Below are 19,590 nucleotides of genomic sequence, written 5' to 3'. Positions count from 1 at the left end.
CTGCACAGCCTCGGTTGCGATTGGCAAAAATTTTTTTGTTTACATTCCTCACTTACCCAGTAAATATTTTGTGTCAGGGCAGGAGCGGGTGAGGGGAGAGGGGCCGAAGGTGCCTGCCTGCCCTGGAGGGGCTCAGAGTCAGTGCTGATTTGATTTTGCCTCCCCCACCAGGCCTTAAGTCCCAAGAGGGCGGGGCCTTACTGTTCTGCCCACCTTTGGTGTCTCAGAGCTAACACGTTCCCCAGCCAGGCAGACTCAGTACTTGCTGAAGGAACCACAGAATTAGAGCCTGCCCTCCACTCTCCGACTCCAAGCACAGCAGCAAGGAGCCACCTGCCTGCGGTGGGTACTCACCTGGGGGTGTGCATGCATGCCTGCCCTCCACTCCCCCACTCCAAGCACAGCAGCAAGGAGCCACCTGCCTGCGGTGGGCACTCACCTGGGGGGTGTGCATGCATGCCTGCCCTCCACTCCCCCACTCCAAGCACAGCAGCAAGGAGCCACCTGCCTGCGGTGGGCACTCACCTGGGGGGTGTGCATGCATGCCTGCCCTCCACTCCCCCACTCCAAGCACAGCAGCAAGGAGCCACCTGCCTGCGGTGGGCACTCATCTGGGGTGTGTGCATGCATGCTTGCTTCCATGTCTCTCCGGAAGCCACTAAGCCCCTGGCCCCCGTGTGGCGTCTGCAGGCTCTCTGCTTCTGCTGAGGTCTGTGATCTGGGGGATTGTGGCTGAGCAAATGAGCTGGACGGGACAGGAGGAGGGTATGGGGCCCCAGGAGGCGCAGGAAGAGATGGTACAGGCGGCTGGGACGAGTAAAGGAGGTGATGGAGAGATGGTGCGGCCCTGAGCCTGTTCCACCAGTCTTACATTGTTAAGGGGTTTGTGTCTTTGACAATGAGATAGGCACTGCCTGTGGCTCCCCTCATCCCCGGAAAAACGCACCGTTTCTGGGGGCTTACTCTGATGCTCCTCCGTCAATGCCCAGCTAAGAATGCCTCATCTCCTTGTTCAACGCTCCCATTTTATTGACCTGGACACTGAGGCCAGAGTGGGGAAAGGGCTTTCTTAAGGTCACAGAGCAAGTCCGTAGCAGCGCGCAGGAGTTCAGAGGAGAAGAACCGCGACTTCCTCCCACCCAGCCACAGTGGAATTGGGGGGGTGGGGGGGGGGAGAAACGGCGGCAAGGGGCGGAAGGAGGCGGGGTACCCGGAGGAGGCGGGACTTATTTACGCTCGGCCGCCGCCGGGTTCAGGGGCGGGGTCTCCCTCCAACCTGCTCTCCGCCAACATGGCTCCGCGGCTGTGCAGCATCTCTGCAGCGGCGCGGCTGCTGGGGGGCCCCGGGCCCCGCCGCGCGGAGGTGGCGGCTGCGGCGCGGTGAGAGCCGGGCCGGGGAGGGGCGGCGTGCGCGGGGGTGCAGGGCGGGGGCCAGGGTCTGGGCGTGGGGAATGCGCAGGGACTCGGGCTTGGAATCTATGGGTTGGAGGCGGGGGCAAAATCCAGGCCTGGGGTAGAGCCCTGAGCAAGAATAGGGGAGATGGTATGCGCAGGGTCTTTGTTCTAGGGGGTGCCTGGCTCTGGGCAGGGGATGAAAGATGGGGTGAATGGGAGGGGCCGGTCCTGGGCCCTGGAGCAGCGGAGGCAGGAGGAGTGGCCTCAGCCCCCGGCCTTTGCGGTGACTGTGAGGTAGCATTCATTGGGGGCTCCTGGGAGAGGCAACGTCTCCCTCTGGAATTCTGGGGGCGCGGGGGCGGGGGGAAAGAGAGCCATAAGGGGAGCAATGGAGGATCCCCAAGAGCCACGGCTGCACAGACCCCTTGCTCCCCAACCCTGAACAGTACAGGTGGGGCAAAGGAGGCCTGGGGATGGGTGGGAATTGCCCAAGGTCACTCCCCCTGCTGTTCCGTGGCAGCACTGGGCCTGGACCCTGGTCTCCTGACACCCAGTGCCTCCTGGGAGAGGACGGCTGGCTGGACCATGCCCCCGGCCTGAGCTTTTGTGTGGGCCCTGCTCTGGGCCAGCGCCTCCCTGATTGGCCCTGGGCCTCCCCTCCTTCCTCCGTCTCCAGCGCCCTGTACTTCCCCCATCTCTGCACTTACACCCTGTCCACGCTTGCCTGTCTCCCCTCCTAGACCGTCACCTCGTTTTTCTGTTTTCCCAACCCCTGCCTGGCCCAGGGTTCAGGACAGCGTGTGCTCTAGCACATTTGGTTAGAAGTGAAGACCCCCGTCTGCCCTGTGGAAAGGAGACAGGGTTCCTTCCTGCCCAACTGCCCCCGCCTAGACCTCGCCCGCCGTGGGCCTTGAGATGTCAGAGCGCTGTGCAGTGGGGCTTTGGGGCAGCTGGCAAAGAGGAAGTGGCATGTGCCCCCACTGGACTGCCCCATATTTGGGGGAGAAAGCTGATAGCATAGGAAGAGCCTGCTACCTTCAGCCTTTCTTGGTGGGGTGACCTTGGGCAAGTCATTTGGCCTCATGAAATCTCAGATATCTCATCTGTCAAATGGGAGTGATAAGATAGTACTTATCTCATGGCGTTGTTAGGGTTAAAAGGGCCGTGATGTGAGGCTGCTAGCCCCTGGGGATGGAAGGTATTGCTCCTTGCTCAAGGCTATGTCTGGGGCAGTTTCTGCATGAGCCCCTCATAATAGGCCAGAAAGGGCTTTGGGGAGATCATCTTAATTGCCAGATGAAGAGATGAAAGACTGAGTTACAGAATCCGTGGGTGGTAGAAGCCGATTGTGTGGCAAACATCCAGAGGCCACACAGGAGCATGAGAGCCTCGTGTTTCTCAAAAACATATTGTGAGGATTAGGTCTTGGCACATAGTAAGTGCTCAGTAAACAGCAGTTGTTACTGCTGTACCAGTGATCCTGTTGACAGAACTTCGGTTTTAGCTCTAGTCTAGTGTGTCTTCCTGCTTCTGGAACAGTAAGCAGAAATAGGGCCCTTTCTAGAGTCGGCCCACTTGAAACAGGAGTGTTTCAGAATGTGCATAGATCCCTGCTTCCTAGCAAATAAATAAAACATTCTGGAGCCGTTTCCTGGGGTGGGGGGGGAAGCATCAGACTATTGGTACCTATTAAGAGTACAAATGTGTCATTACTGAAAAGTTCTCACCTGGGACATACATGGAGCTGTTCTCATGCCAGAAGCACTGCGCTAGGTATCCCGGGGGGTGGAAAGACATCCAGTGTGTTTGGGGAGAGGAGACATCTACACTAATAAAAGAGAAACATGCAAATTGACCATCCCTCCTCTACACCCATCAGCCAATCAGAGTGAGTATGCAAATTAACCCAACAAAGATGGAGGTTAATTTGCATATGTAGGAATAGGCCCGAGAAAGCCCTATTCTTGCAGGAATCTTCCTGCAACAGGCCTCTAGTAGTCATATGAAAAGGATAGCAGGGCTGAGGGGGAAATATGAGAGGTGTTTTTGTGGAAAAGGCTGATCCTTCCCACAAATTGGACAAAGCTGTATTGTTTTTTTCTAGGCCTAAGAGGCATTCTTGGTAGAGCTTCAATAACAGAATCTTTGACATTTCTGGGATGGTTTCCCGAGATGACATAAAAATAATAATAATAAAAAATTGGGACTGCTGTAGAGCAGTGATTCTCAGACTGGACTGTGCATCAGAATCCCCGGTGGGCTTGTTAAAACCCGGATCACGCCCTAACCGGTTTGGCTCAGTGGATAGAGCGTCGGCCTGCAGACTGAAGGGTCCCGGGTTTGATTCCGGTCAAGGGCATGTACCATGGTTGCAGGCACATCCCCAGTAGGGGGTGTGCAGGAGGCAGTTGATGGATGTTTCTCTCTCATCGATGTTTCTAACTCTCTATCCCTCTCCCTTCCTCTCTGTAAAAAATCAATAAAATATATATTTAAAAAAATAAAACCCGGATCGCTAGGCCCATTCCCTGAGAGGCTGTGGCAATGGTCTGGGGTGGGGCCTGAGAATTTCTCGGGGGATTTGAGACCCACTGGGATGGGGAATCCTGGCTCGGTGGTTATCACATTCAAATGGGAATTGGCTCTGGAAAGCTTGGCAAAGTGGATGAGAGCTGGAATCCCAAGCCTTTGTTTTGCAGGCAGAAAGGCCTGTCCTTTTGCCTCTGTTTTCCAGATGAGGAATATGAGCCTCAGAGAGATGAAGCCGAGCTGGGATGAGAACCCCCGTTTGTCCAGAATCTGTGCTCTGAAAGCACTAATTCTGCGGCTGGGGGTGGGGAGAGAAAGGGCCCCTGAGCCCTGTGTCCATGCTCTAAGCCAGTGGTCGGCAAACTGCGGCTCGCGAGCCACATGCGGCTCTTGGGCCCCTTGAGTGTGGCTCTTCCACAAAATACCACGTGCGGGCGCGCACGTACAGTGCGATTGAAACTTCGTGGCCCATGCGCAGAAGTCGGTTTTCGGCCTGGGCGAGTCTATTTTGAAGAAGTGGCGTTAGAAGAAGTTTAAGTTTAAAAAATTTGGCTCTCAAAAGAAATTTCAGTCGTTGTCCTGTTGATATTTGGCTCTGTTGACTAATGAGTTTGCCGACCACTGCTCTAAGCGAAGGGCCACCCTTTCTTGCCTTCCACCTTTCACCATTTCCCTGCAGCTCTGTCTGAGCTGCCCGACCTCTCCTTTTGTTCCCCAATCACGGACTGAGTATGTGCCACGTGACCAGCACTGTTCCGGGCTCTGGGGAGAGAGCAGGGCTTCGCAGGACAGACAGCATCCCTGTCTTCATGGTGCTGCTTCTAGCAGGGAATCAGTAAACAAGGCACATAATAAACAAACAAACAAAAGGTATGTGTTAACCCAGCCGGCATGGCTTAGTGGTTCAGCATCCACCTATGAACCAGATCACAGGTTCGATTCCTGGTCAGGACACATGCCCGGGTTGTGGACTCGATCCCCAGTGTGGGGCGTGCAGGAGGCAGCCCATCAATGATTCTCATCATTGATGTTTCTATCTCTCCTCTCCTCCTCTCTCTTGCTCTCTGAAATCAATCAATCAATATATATATATATATATATATATATATATATATATATATATACACACACACACACACACACACACACACTGAGTGGCCAGATTATTATGATCTCTGAACGCATAAACACACACACACACACACACTGAGTGGCCAGATTATTATGATCTCTGAATGCATAATAATCTGGCCACTCAGTGTGTGTGTGTGTGTGTGTGTGTGTGTGTATACATATATATATTAGAGGCCCGGTGCATGAATTTGTGCGTGGGTGGGATCCAGCCAGCCTGGCCAGGGGCAGGGACATGGGCAGTTGGCCAGCCTGCCTGCTGGTCGAACTCCTGGTCGAGGGGACAATTTGTGTATTAGCCTGTTGTTATATAGGATATACACTGAATGGCCAGGTTATTATGCGTTCAGAGATCATAATAATCTGGCCACTCAGTGTATGTATATATATCAGGGGTGGGCAAACTTTTTGACTCGAGGGCCACAATGGGTTCTTAAACTGGACCGGAGGGCCGGAACAAAAGCATGGATGGAGTGTTTGTGTGAACTAATATAAATTCAAAGTAAAGGAGCGGAGGGGAGAGCAAGAGAACCCTCCGCTTTTTCGGCCCCGTGGGCCATAGTTTGCCCACGGCTGATATATATAGATATTTTTAAAAAGATATGTGTTAGAAGGAGCTGCGGAAAAATAGAGAAAGGTGAGAGAGCTCAAGAGGAGTTCAAGGGCAAGAGAATGTTGTGATTTCACTGAGAAAATGAACTTGGAAATGTGAGCCTGAGAATGCTGGCTTCCAGGTCAGACGCTGCCCTAGGATCCTGGCCAGGCCCCTTGCTGGGGTTTACCTGTGGGAAAGATCTTCGCTCCTCAGACACACGGAGAAACGGAAGCCCGTAGGCAGGAGAGATTGGAGGGTGTCGGGCAGACGTGGGAGCCCAGGAGGGCTCCAGGACCTGCCTTCCACTCCAGGGCTCTTCTCCAGGTGGCCGCCTGGCTGTTGATCTTCGTCAGTGCTGGTGTTAATCAGTTACTTGGAGCCCAGTTTTGGAGCAAAGGTCTTGGTTGACAAACTGGAGGAGCTGATCTTCTCCCTGCCACCGCCCCTTCCAGGGACACGTCCGCTCTGCCAGTGGCTTTGTTGAAACTCCCCTGGTTCTTCGCGGTATCTGCCTGGCGCTCTCCGGGTCGGCCCCTGACCCGAGGAAAGAGCCCTGGCTTGGTCCCTGCCTGAGAGTTTGGCCCCTGACTTGCCATGTGACCTCGGGCAAGTTCCTTCAACTCCCTGACCTTCTCTTTCCTCATGTGGGGAATGGGGACACTGAGAGTATCAACACTGTAACATCATTCCACAGCGTCAGTGGTATCACGTTACTGAAAAGTTGGTCACAGATCCCTGGCACAGCGGCAGATGTCCTCGGCCAATGTTATCAACAGCGAAACTCCCTTATTCTGGTCCAAAATTTTCATAGACCGCACCACCCATCTGGTGATAATTGTCTTTTTGGGTTTTGTTAATGAAGCCAATATATGCACAAGGACAGAAGGTCTATGAATCCAGAAACACTTAAAAAACAATTTTTTTAGCTTTATGAATTACTAGAGGCCCAGCGCACGAAATCGTGTGCGGGTAGGGTCCCTAGGCCTAGCCTGCAATCAGGGCCATCTTCTGCCTGCTCCCCAGTCCCCAGTCCCGCCCCGCCGCCACCCACCCCGGCTCCCCGTGGTTCCGTTCCCCGTGGTTCCCCGTTCACCATCCAGCAATCGGAGCCGGCGAGCTGTGGGGAGGGACCGAGAGGTGTTCAATGCACCTCATAGCGGCTGGTTGATCGGTCGTTCTGGTCGTTACGCCGTTATGGTCACTGGCCTTTTATTATGTTGGATAACGAATAAAGAAAACTTTAACCATCTCCCTCACCCCTCTCCCAGGTGATCAATATTAACAGTTTGGGATAATCCTTACCTTTCTCTGTGCTCATACAAATGTATCACCATTTTAAGATACTTAAAAAAAACCCACCACACACACCATGTTTTGTTTTGTTTTTAGAGAGAGAGGAAGGGAGAGAGAGAGACACACCAATCCAGTTGCCTCCTGTAATGCACCCTGACTGGGGATCGAACCCACAGCCTAGGTAGGTGCCCTGACCGGAAATCAAACCTGCAACTTTTTGGTGTGCAGGACAACACTCCAACCAACCGAGTCACCCAGCCAGGGTTAAGATGCTTTTTAAATTTCATCTGTCCCCGTGGCTGCTCCATATTTTTTTGGGGGGCGGGGGGGGGGGGCGGTGATGTAATGCGTTGAATTCACAAGACATTCTAACCACAGAAAAGGCTCGAAAAAGGGGAGGACTTGCTGACGGGGTTCCCACTGCCGGAAATCATTCAGTGGGAGATTTGCTTTCCAGGCCTGGCCAGAAGCTGCTGGGACTGTGTGGGGAATGCAGTTATGGTCTGGCAGGACCTGGTAACAGGTCCCTGTACTCTGAACAAGGCACAGTATTCGTTCGTTCGTTCATTCTCATAGCACCCTAAGGAGGTACACAAGGCAGATATTTGTCAATTAAGTGTTGGCTGGATGAATGAATCTTGCTTTGCTATGCTTTCTACCCTGGAGATTTGGAGACTGGCCAGATCACCTCCTCTGGAGAGCCCACCCAGATTGCCAGAGGCTAAGTTCAGGCTCACGCTCCTGGGCTCTGCCAGAGACCTCCAGCTGTCATTGTGTTCCAAGGCTCGTTGCTTCCAGCAACTGGGACCTCCACAGGGACAAAGCTTATTCATCTCTGGCCACCCATTTGTAGGGGCTGGAAGCGGGGGCGCAGGCCAGGTGTAGTGTGAGCGCTGGGAAGGATGGGGAGTGCAGCGTTCTCGTCAGAGGGGACAGAACTTCCAAAGAAAGCGCGGAGGGAGAGAGCCTGGTGTGTTCAGGGTGGAGCATCCGGGAGAGGGGTCCACTTGGGGGGAGGCTGACAGTATAGGCTGGGCTGTTAGGACTTTGGATATGCAGTAGGTGTGTTTGGGTTTGGTATGCCTCCGGGAAAGGGGCTGCAGGCGTGTGGCCCCCGTGGAGAACCCCTTGGAACGGGTTGAAGAGGAGGCAGGGAGGCTGGAGAGAGAGATGGGAGGTGGGGCTGCCTCTCTGGGCCTCTTGAGGCCCGTCAAAGATTCAGGAAGCAAACTGGGTGCCAGGAACCCTACAGAAGGGACCAGGTCTGCTCAGCTGGCTCCAACGACATGTTACATTCTGGAGCTGCCATGGGATTCCGTGGCCCCGTTCCCAGAATGTGGGTCACCAGCCTAGGGGAGTGGGGCATCTGAGCCTGTGGAAGGGCTGAGGCTCCCCATATCCGCACGTCCTTCTGAACTCCTTTGTCCCGCAGCTTCTATTCCAAGGACAATGAAGGCAGCTGGTTCCGCTCACTCTTTGTGCATAAGGTGGATCCCCGGAAGGACGCTCACTCCACCCTCCTATCCAAGAAGGAGACCAGCAACCTCTACAAAATCCAGTGTGAGTGGCTGCTGTGCCCGCCAGCCTGCCCGCCAGCCCGCCCCTCTACACAGGGCTTCAGCTGGGGGATGAGGGGCTGGGAGATCCTGAGCTGTCCCGGGAGCCCTGGCCCCGTGGGGCTCCCCGCGGACACACACACACACACACACACACCCTGCTTCACCTCCCACTCTCTGTTCTCTCTCGCAGTTCACAATGTGAAGCCCGAGTGTCTGGATGCCTACAACAGCCTGACGTGAGCATCTTCCTCCATCCGCCTGTTCCAGTGCCTGTTGGGGTGGGGACCATATCCCAGCCCCATTCTCCTTACAGAAACCCAGGGATGTACATTTCGGAGCCGCAGGTCCTCAGGATGTCTTGTCCGGCATCTGCATCTTAGAGATGGGGAGGCTGACACCCAGCCCCGAGGGCCTGAGTGGAATCCCTTACCTCAGGGTGCGACGTGGCTGGTGTGAGCCCTCCCCCATCTCTGTGCCCCTCCCACAGGGAGGCCGTGCTGCCCAAGCTGCACCTGGATGAGGACTACCCCTGCTCGCTCGTGGGCAACTGGAACACGTGGTATGGGGAGCAGGACCAGGCAGGTGAGGTGCCCCCCTTTCCAGCACCGCTCCCGCCCACCCAGGCCCCCAGCACCTCTTACACCTGCCTGCCCTCCACTCCCTCTACAGCAGCACACGGATGGGCTTATTTCTTTCTTTCTCCTTCTTCTTTTTTTTAAAAAAATATATTTTATTGATATTTTACAGAGAGGAAGGGAGAGGGAGAGAGAGCTAGAAACATCGATGAGAGAGAAACATCGATCAGCCGCCTCCTGCACACCTCCCACTGGGGATGTGCCCGCAACCAAGGTACATGCCCTCGACCGGAATCGAACCCGGGACCCTTCAGTCCGCAGGCTGACGCTCTATCCACCGAGCCAAACCGGTTAGGGCCTTTCTCCTTCCTTTTTTAAAATATATTGTTATTGATTTCAGAGAGAAAGGGAGAGGGAGAGGGAGATAGAATCAGCAGTGATGAGAGAGAATCATTGATTGGCTGCCTCCTGTACACACCCTGCTGGGGATCGAGCCAGCAACCCGGGCATGTGCCCTGACCAGGAATCAAACCATGATCTCCTGGTTCCATGGTCGGCAAACTGTGGCTCGCGAGCCACATGCGGCTCTTTGGCCCCTTGAGTGTGGCTCTTCCACAAAATACCACGGCCTAGGGGAGTCTATTTTGAAGAAGTGGCGTTAGAAGAAGTTTAAGTTTAAAAAATTTGGCTCTCGAAAGAAATTTCAGTCGTTGTACTGTTGATATTTAGCTCTGTTGACTAATGAGTTTGCCGACCACTGTCCTGGTTCATACGTCGATGTTCAACCACTGAGCCACACCGGCTGGGCCAGAGTGGTCTTTGTAAATACAATCCTCATCGACTCACTCCCCGGCTCAGACACCTGTGGTGGCTCCTCTCTGCCCTTGGGGTGGCCCATGAGGCTTTGCAGTCCTTCCTGCTCAGCCTGTGTCCTCGTCTCTCCGCATCCTCCTTGCTCCCTGTGACCCTCTAGTTCCACACTGTTCTTCTTGCCCACTTTCCCTGGTTTACGCCTCTGCGCGTCTTTTATTTTGAGATAGACATCACCTCCTCCTGGAGGCCTCCCTGATTCCTTCCACCCAAGCTGGGCCAGGCCTCTCCCCTGGATCCCCAGCACCTAAGACTTGCCTCTTCTCTGCCCTGATGGTGCACCCTGTGGTGTACTTGTCTGTCTCCCCTTGTCGATGGTGAGTCCTGGGAAGGCGGGGCCCCTGTCTGTCTGTCTTCATCACTGAATCCCCAGTGTGTGGCACATATTTGTGGAACAAACAGGGTCTCTTGTCTGAGCTGGTTCCTTACCCCCCAGCATGCCCCATCCCACCCCTATTCACCCACCTCAGTTGGCACAGGTGGTAGGGGCCACCCATGGATTTGGTTGACTCACAGCAGCTCAGCCACTCCAAGGGGCTTTGGCCTTGAGATCTATACTGTCCGGGAAGGTAGCCACTAACCACATGTAGCTATTGATGGTAAAATTAGGTGAAATGAAATGAAATGAGAAATTCAGTCCTCAGTCACACAAGCCACATTTCAAGCCACAGGTGACTCGTGGCTACCGAGTCGGACAGCACGGCTATAGAACATTTGCATCGCAGGAGAAAATCCTTTTGTACGGGGTTGATTTAGACGCTACATAGCACAGGGAGCGCCTCTGGAGCTGCCCTGATAGAAGGTTCTCTACGCTTCCCTTGAACTCTCCCAGCAATGGGGAGCTCACTACCTTTTAAGCCAGCTTATCTCATTCTTCCATAGTCCTGATAATTGTGGGTTTTATTATTATTATTATTATTATTATTATTATTGATTTCAGAAAGGAAGGGAGAGAGAGATAGAAACATCCATGATGAGAGAGAATCATTGACTGGCTGCCTCCTGCACGCCCCACACGGGGATCAAGCCTGCAACCTGGGCAGCCGTGACCTCCAGGTTCATAGGTTGATGCTCACTGAGCCCCGCTGGCTGAGTGACAATGGTGTCTTTTTAAAAAGTCTGTGCTATGCAGATAAATTCTCTCTCTCTCTCTCTTTTTTTTTTAATGTATATTTATTGATTTCAGAGAGGAAGGAGAGGGAGAGAGAGAGAGAGAGAGAGAAACATCAATGATGAGAGAGAATCATTGATGGGCTGCCTCCTGCATGCCCCACACTGGAGATCAAGCCCACAACCCGGGCATATGCCCTTGACCGGAATCGAACCCAGGACCCTTCAGTCTGCAGGCCGATGCTCTATCCACTGAGCCAAACCAGTTAGGGCCAGATAAATTCTCTTATCATTTATTCTATTTCAGTCATAGTCATCGATCCTTCAAAAGGTGGATAAGAAAAAAGCAAACTGTCTTCAGTTCCAGCCCCTACAGATTTCCCATTTTAGGGACAACTTCCTCAGCTCCAGCAGCAGCCTTTGGATTCTCTGAAGTGTCTGCTAGTTGGGAAATGAATGCTGAGCCGTGGGATTCTGAGTTTTTAAAGCACGTCCTACATTTTGTGTATCTTGAAGTGTTTCTCCTGTGCAGAATCAGCTGGGGAGCAGACCCTCTGGGAATCTACATTTTAACGAAATTCTGAGAACCACCCATCCTTCTTCTAGAACAGTGGTTCTCAACCTTTCTAATGCCGTGACCCTTTAATACAGTTCCACATGTTGTGGTGACCCCCAACCCTAAAATTATTTTCGTTGCTACTTCATAACTGTAATTTTGCTACTGTTAATGAATCGTCATGTAAATATCTGTGTTTTCCGATGGTCTTGGGCTCTACAGCAGCGGTTCTCAACCTGTGGGTCGCGACAGGGTCGCCTAAGACCATAGAAAACACAGATATTTACATGACGATTCATAACAGTAGCAAAATTACAGTCATGAAGTAGCAACGAAAATAATTTTACGGTTGGGGGTCACCACAACATGAGGAACTGTATTAAAGGGTCGCGGCATTAGAAAGGTTGAGAACCACTGTTCTAGAAGACCACTTTCATGGTTAGACATTTATTTCTTCTCGTGAATCTAGAATGCCCTGCTGTAACTTCTTCCTGTTGGGAGTCCACCCCCCGCCCCGACCCCCCCCCCCCCCCCCCCCCGTATTAACATCATTCCTCTTCCCCAGGTCAGCATCCCTGGTCTTGGTAGCCTTCCATCCATACAGTACTTTCGCCGTGTCCCCTGGGGAAGGGCCTTTAAACAAACCATAGGGTCAGACAGTTTGGCAGATGGAACAGTCGAGGCACAGGTGGAGTCCAAAGGCAGGTGAGGGGCAGGCTGGGGATGGGGACCCGCATTTTGGAAGCTGGTTAGCCAGCTGCCCTCAGCGGAGCCTGTCCGATGGCTCTATGGGGAGCTTTCCTCCTGTGTCCCAGCCATTCTCCCAGGGGATGGGAAGACTGTTCCCGTTCTCTGCTTCCACAGTTAAGGGTTCTTGAGCATTTCAAGATGTATTCGTCTCCTAGGGCTGCCGTGACAAAGTTCCAACACTAGGCGGCGTAAAACAACAGAGGTCTGGAGCCCAGAGGTTTGAAATCAAGGTGTGGGCAGTGCCACGCTCCTTCCAAAGACGAGGGGGGCAGGGGGGCATCTTTTCTCGCCTTTTGCAGCTTCTGGTGGTTGCTGGAAATTCTTGGCGTTCCTTGGCTTGTAGAGGCATCGCTCCCGTCTCTGCCTCCTTAGCCACACAGCATTCTCCCCGTGCCTCTCCCTTCACTTGGTATCCTTTCTCTGTGCGTGTCCAGATCTCCCCCTTATAAGGACACCAGTCATTGAATTTGAGGCCAACCCAGTATGACCTAATATTAGCTTAATTATACCTACAAGGAGCTTATATTCCCAAATAAAGTCACCTTCTGAGGTCCTGGGCAGGCGTGAACGGGGGGTGGGGGACATTGAACCCAGTCCAGAGGCCATAGTGAAAACTTCAAATGGGACAAGAGCTTTCAGTGCAGAGTCAGCCTCCTTCCTGCCTGCGGTCCCCAGGCCTCAGGTCTCGGCCCCAGGGCCGTCCCATGGGAGACGGTGCATAGACCAGTGTCCCTGGAGAGGTCCCTCCACCCCAGACATGTGGTGGCATACCTTACGTGCTGTCCTGTTCCTCCGTTTATTTTTTTAAATTCCCCGTCTTGGAGTGTGCCGTCTCAGCCCATCAGGCCCACCCCCTCCTACTGTGCCTCGCAGCCTGGCTTTCCGGGTGCCCTGCGCCGTGGGTACACATTCACATCTGGTTCTCTCGTTGCGGTTGAAGGACCTTTGTGGGGGGGGCCTTATTGTCGTTTTTAAGATGAGGACATTGCCCTAGCCGGTTTGGCTCAGTGGATAGAGCGCTGGTCTGCGGACTGAAGGGTCCCGGGTTCGATTCCGGTCAAGGGCACATGCCCGGGTTGCGGGCTCGGTCCTCAGTGGGGGGCGTGCAGGAGGCAGCCGATCAATGATTCCCTCTGATCATTGATGTTTCTATCTCTCTTTCCTCTCCCTTCCTCTCTGAAATCAATAAAAAGATATTAAAATTTAAAAAAAAAAAAGAAAGATGAGGACATTGAAGCCTGGAGGGGTCAAAGGCCACCTGGCAGAGCTGGGGCTCCAACCTAGGTCTTCTGGGCTTGTGTCTGGGGTCATGCCCTGCCCAGCACTGCCCCTCTTTTCTCCCCCCCCCCCGCCCCCCCCCCCCCACAAGGCAAAGGGTCCTGGTGCTACAGAGAACCAGACTGGAGGCCACCCCCCTACATACATGCTTAGCCAATTAGGGGATAAGCAGGCCAGGGGCCCAGGGGCCCCCTGACCCGAACCTCTCATCACCCCACAACAGTGCACCTGTGGCGCTTCTCCGGCGGCTACCCCGCCCTCATGGACTGCATGAACAAGCTCAAAAACAACAAGGTGCGTTGGTGTCCGCTCGGCAAACCTCTCCGCGTATTGGTTCCGGCCCAGCCTGCGCTGGGGGCTGCCACCGCCACCCCGTGGGCCCCGCTGCGGGGTGGGTGTGGGGTGGGGGAGTCGTGCTCCCCGGCTGTCCTGCCCTGACCGCCGCGCCCGCAGGAGTACCTGGAGTTCCGGAAGGAGCGGAGCCAGATGCTGCTGTCCAGGAGAAACCAGATGCTTCTGGAGTTCAGCTTCTGGAATGAGCCGCAGCCCCGAGCAGGTCCCAACATCTATGAGCTGAGGACATACAAGCTCAAGGTGCCTTCCTCCCGCCCGACCCCCGCCTGCTCCCGCTTTCCCTGCTGTAGTGCAGCTGGAAGGGGCCCCGAAGTGGGTGCCCAAGCACTTAGATGGGGGTTCTGGCCTCTCCCTCCCTCTGGGCCCAGCACGGAGGTGGGTATGCACCTGTGCGCACCTGCACACCCAGGTGCGAGCCAGGGCCCCTGAATGAGGCCACGTGACCCCTGGAGCTGGGGAGACCTGACAGTTTCCGGTCTTCACCCAGCTGTGATGCTGGAATCCAAGGTGAGGGCTCATTCGATTCTCTCCTGGTTCTCTTTCAGCCAGGAACCATGATCGAGTGGGGGAACAACTGGTGAGTGGCAGTGCCGGGGGCTCGGGTTGGGGAGACCCTGCCCACCTGCCCTGCCAAGGCCCCTGGGGTACCACCTTTCCCGGGGCCAAATGGCAGGGAACCCTGCAACCGCTGCCCCTCGTGGATCCAGTGGGGGGATGCAACCAGGAGGTGAGCATCTTCTAGAGGATCCCCTGGAATCACCCAGCCCGCAGCTCACTTCCGTCACCCCATTCCCGATCATCTCGAGAGCTGGGCGCCTCCAGCTTCTCCCTTAAGGTGGAGCAGAGAAATCAGCCTAGAGACACCTTAGGGGGCCCTTTGTACCGGCCCTGGCGCCTCCCCAACACTCCTCTGCCGTGCAGGGCTCGGGCCATCAAGTACCGACAAGAGAACCAGGAGGCGGTGGGCGGCTTCTTCTCACAGATAGGAGAGCTCTACGTGGTGCACCATCTCTGGGGTAGGCTGGGGCCCCCCCAGGGGCAGTGCGGGGACAGCCAGTCCTGTGTGCCCAAGGAATGAGGCAATGCCTTTCCTTCCCACAGCCTACAAAGACCTGCAGTCGCGGGAAGAGACCAGAAATGCAGCTTGGAGGAAGAGGGGTTGGGACGAAAATGTCTACTACACAGGTGAGTCCCTTCGTGGGGGGTGGGGGGAGGCACGAGGGTCCTTGGAGGTCATCTGCGAGCAGCCCTGTTTGAGGATGGCATCTAGCCTCCCTTGGCTACCTCCAGTGATGTGGCGCTTGCTTTGAAGACCATGAGTTATTGGGGTTCCATCCTGGTGGCTCACTGCACATAGTCCAGGCAGGCCTACGTGAGTGCTCTAGGGGATGCCATAGCAACCGGAGGTCCCTGCCTCTGAGGAGTGGGTTCAGTGTGCCCTGTGACCTCGGGCGCGGTTCTCCACCTCCCTAAGGCTGTTTCCTCGTCTGGAAAATGGCCGTGGTGACAGTGCCTGCCTTGGAGGGCTTGAGGGAGGGTTCCAGAAGCCAATCGATAAAGAGATTTTGGCACAGAGGAAGCACACAGCGAATATCTCCTGGTGCAGTGGTCGGCAAACTCCTTAGTCAACAGAGCCAAATATCAACAGGACAACGATGGAAATTTCTTTGGAGAGCCAAATTTTTTTTTAAAATATATTTTATTGATTTTTTACAGAGAGGAAGGGAGAGGGATAGAGAGTTAGAAACATCGATGAGAGAGAAACATCGATCAGCTGCCTCCTGCACACCTCCTACTGGGGATGTGCCCGCAACCAAGGTACATGCCCTTGACTGGAATCGAACCTGGAACCCTTGAGTCCGCAGGCCGACGCTCTATCCACTGAGCCAAACCGGTTAGGGCTGGAGAGCCAAATTTTTTAAATTTAAACTTCTTCTAACGCCACTTCTTCAGAATAGACTCGCCCAGCCCTAACCGGTTTGGCTCAGTGGATAGAGCGTCGGCCTGCAGACTGAAGGGTCCCAGGTTCGATTCCAGTCAAGGGCATGTACCTTGGTTGCGGGCACATCCCCAGTTGGGGGTGTGCAGGAGGCAGCTGATCGATGTTTCTCTCTCATCGATGTTTCTAACTATCCCTTTCCCTTCCTCTCTGTAAAAAATCAATAAAATATATTTTAAAAAATAAAATAAAATAGACTCGCCCAGGCCGTGGTATTTTGTGGAAGAGCCACACCCAAGGGGCCAAAGAGCCGCATGTGGCTCGCGAGCCGCAGTTTGCCGACCACTGTCCTAGTGAGTTAGCTGTCCCTTCGCTGGGCCTCCTAGAACCACCTGGAGCCAGTAGGTGTTGATGGGCTGAGCCCTCGCTGTGTGCCAGGGACTGTGGTGGGCGTGTGGCCGGGGTGGGGGGAGGGGGCAGGAGACCCCAGAATGAAGAGGAGCCTGTCCCTGCCCTTGAGGAGCTTCCACTTGGGCTCCCACACTTAAAGCAACGGGGGTGGGGAGAATGCATCTCCTGAAGGCGTTAGCAGGAGCCTCCCTCGTCCAAGCGTGGTCCCAGCGGGCAGCAGTATCAGTCTCCACCCCGCCCCCCCCACCCCGGAACCTTTAGAAGTGCTGGCTGCCAACCCCTCCCCCACCCACCCAACCAAACCCTGAGCTTTCACAAGAACTCGGGGTAATTTGTATGTGAAGCAAAGTTTGTTATTCGTTAAATCTTTATTGTTTGTTCTCCATCGACCCCTTCTGGTCCACCCTGTCCCCTACCCCAGACCTTCACCACACTATTAGCCAAGTTTGAATAGCTCTGAGCCGGAGGAAGGAGTCTGACTTTAGGTTGACCTGCTCTGGGTTAACCTGCTACTGTCCCCAGAGGGAGACAGGAAAGTGAGACGGCTGCACTAAATCCGTTTCTCAGCCCTCAGGCACTTGAGGACCGCCTCACAGCTTTTGTCCTACTGGTCTGCTACTGCTACAGTTATTTTCTGGGTATTTTTCCTTAAATCCCCCTACTTTGTTCTTTACCAGGCAATAGTATCTGTGAAATCACTTTTTCTTTTTTAAATACATTTTATTGATTTTTTACAGAGAGGAAGAGAGAGGGATAGAGAGTTAGAAACATCGATGAGAGAGAGACATCGATCAGCTGCCTCCTGCATGCCCCCTACTGGGGATGTGCCCGCAACCAAGGTACATGCCCTTGACTGGAATCGAACCTGGGACCCTTCAGTCCACAGGCCAATGCTCTATCCACTGAGCCAAACCGGTTAGGGCTGAAATCACTTTTTACTAGGGTAGTTCTTTTGTTTGTTTTTTTGTTTTCACCAACCCAGGAAAATAAATGTATAATCATGACAAACGTTTACATGTTGCATGTCATCACCACCTAAGTCCTCCATTCTCCCACAGTTTGAAAGACCCGGTGCTCTCCCTGGGCCATTCCAGAAGGACAGTGGGGCGTTTCCTGTCCCAGCATCCCAGGCACTCTCCCCCTTCAATAGCCAGTGTCCTGGGTGAGCTGGCCTCATTCACCTCTGTGACCTCTGCCTCTCTCCGCAGTCCCCCTGGTGCGACACATGGAGTCTCGGATCATGATCCCTTTGAAGATCTCGCCTCTCCAGTGATGATGCTGCTGCTGCCGCCGCCGCCTCACCGCCCTTCTCTTAGGGCAGCCACGGACAGAGGAGCTCCCAGTCCCACTGTCTTGGTTTTCTCTCTGATCTGGAAGGACTCGGGGGGCTGGTGTTCAGCTCAGACAACGGGGAGCTGAGGATGACAGAGTTCGGAGGACTTTGCAGCTCTGCCTGCCCTGCCCATGCCTTCCCCTGTGCTGGAAGCAGTTTTTAATTTCTTTGAATGAAGAACACAACCTTTTATGTCTTCTTATATTCCCTCCCTCCCCTAAAATTCCTCATCTCGAGGCCACCAGTCCCCAAGTAGCACCATGGAAAACAACAGTTTAGCTTTAGTTACACAAAAGGTAGTGTGTCTAGTGGTTAGAGGTGGGGTGGGAAGGGAAGAGGTCAAAGCAGACCAGGCTCTCGGGGAAATTCCCTGGTCTCCACTGGCCATCCACTTGCTGGACAGTCTGAACCACGTCCCTCCTGCTGGGGAAAAGCCTAGAACTGCCTAGAATTGCAAGAAGTAAAGGAAAATCCTCCAAGTTAGCAAAGTCAGCAGGAGGTCCACCTAATTAACCCAGAAAGGCTGGGGAAATGGGGCTGGAAAGGATCTGGCGGCAGGAAACAGAATGGAACAGAACAAGAACCAGGAACCCAGAAGGTAGAACTTAGAATTCAGAACCTGGGTTTGAACTGCAGAACTTGGAATACAGAATGCGGGAAATAGCACAGAGGTGACAAGACCACTTGGGAGGGTTGCCTAATGCAGGACAGCTGGAAAGAGGCTCATCGCTTAACCTCTACACAATGAGGTTGAAAACTTGAAAGTGTAGTTGCAGTCCGTCTGTGCAGGGAGTCTCCTGCCCTCCCCTTCCCTTCCTGTAGGCAGATACCGGGCCAGGTTCTGTGCTTTTCCTCACCCGGCATCCTTTTTCTCCAACCGCATCTGATCGCCCTCTCATTCTTCCGGACCACTGGGTAGTGACCTCCACACCTCATGAACCTCTGGGTAGGTTGATTCTGCCTCCCTTGTGCTGGAATTGCTGATGGAACCAATTAAATGTTTACTATAAACCATGGTGTCTTACCATCATCTGCGAGGAACTCTGGTTGGTGCCCCAGGAAGGGCCAGCTTCCCAGGTCCAACTGCTGATTTTCAGGGTACGGTACTGTGCTTCCTTGAGCTACTCTCACAGAGGGCCGCCCTCATGGCAGAAGGAAGTGTCACTAGGGATTCAGGACATCCATGTTTCTACCTCCAGGTAAGGTTTTATACCAAAGTCCTGAACCTGCCCATGCAATTCCTACCAGGGGTAGAAACACTTGAAGTTGTAAAACGATGCATTAGGACTGCAACTGCCTGGGCAGATCGGGCCTAAAATAGGAAACTGCTGATGCACCTGTGGGAAAAACAACGTGTAAGATGGGGTTACTGCCCTCCCTGGCTTGCTCCCCTCAATAGTGTGGGATGTTAGGGTGAATATGATGGTTAAGAACCCAGGTTATGGAGGCAAATTCACAGGGGTCCAAATCTTCACACACACTTTTTTTTTTTTTTTTTTTTTTTTTTTTCTTTTTCCTTTTATTTATTACATTTGGACCTTTAAGAAACATATACCATCAGATATTCCACTATTTAGTAAAAATCTAGTCTAGTTTTTAGGAAGCATATGTGTCACAAACCATCTCGTTTCTACTCGCTAAAATTCACACACACTTTAAAATATTTTTAATTTACTGATTTTAGAAACACCGATTTGTTGATGCATTCATTGGTTGATTCTTGTATGTGCTCTAACCACTTGAGCTACCCGACTAGGGCTCTCCACTATCCCGCTTTTGTGTTATCTTGGGCAAAAGACGTGTTCATTCAACAAATACTTGGCAGAGAGCCTACTAGTTGCGGGCATTAGGCGCTGGTGAAAGCGTGAACAAAACACCTTGAGTCTTTGCCCTCGCAGCTTCAGTTTCCTGG

The 19,590-nt window shown here is 53.5% G+C and overlaps 1 protein-coding gene across 1 annotated transcript; it reads left to right on the top strand.

Moving 5' to 3' along the window:
• Nucleotides 1-1,250: 1,250 nt before the first annotated feature.
• On the top strand, nt 1,251-17,868 carry NIPSNAP1 (nipsnap homolog 1). Its single transcript, XM_080650004.1, has 10 exons — nt 1,251-1,380; nt 8,376-8,503; nt 8,693-8,738; nt 8,990-9,084; nt 13,865-13,935; nt 14,095-14,235; nt 14,541-14,572; nt 14,917-15,011; nt 15,097-15,180; nt 17,554-17,868. The coding sequence occupies exons 1-10, from the start codon at nt 1,292-1,294 to the stop codon at nt 17,616-17,618; spliced, it is 846 nt and encodes a 281-aa protein (XP_080506130.1). The 5' UTR covers nt 1,251-1,291; the 3' UTR covers nt 17,619-17,868.
• The last annotated feature ends 1,722 nt before the right edge of the window (nt 17,869-19,590 follow it).

This window comes from Plecotus auritus (assembly GCF_963455305.1).
Source record: "Plecotus auritus genome assembly, chromosome: 13".
Taxonomy (NCBI): domain Eukaryota; kingdom Metazoa; phylum Chordata; class Mammalia; order Chiroptera; family Vespertilionidae; genus Plecotus; species Plecotus auritus.
Note: the sequence above shows the minus strand (reverse complement) of the source record. Positions and strands in the feature narration are given on the sequence as shown.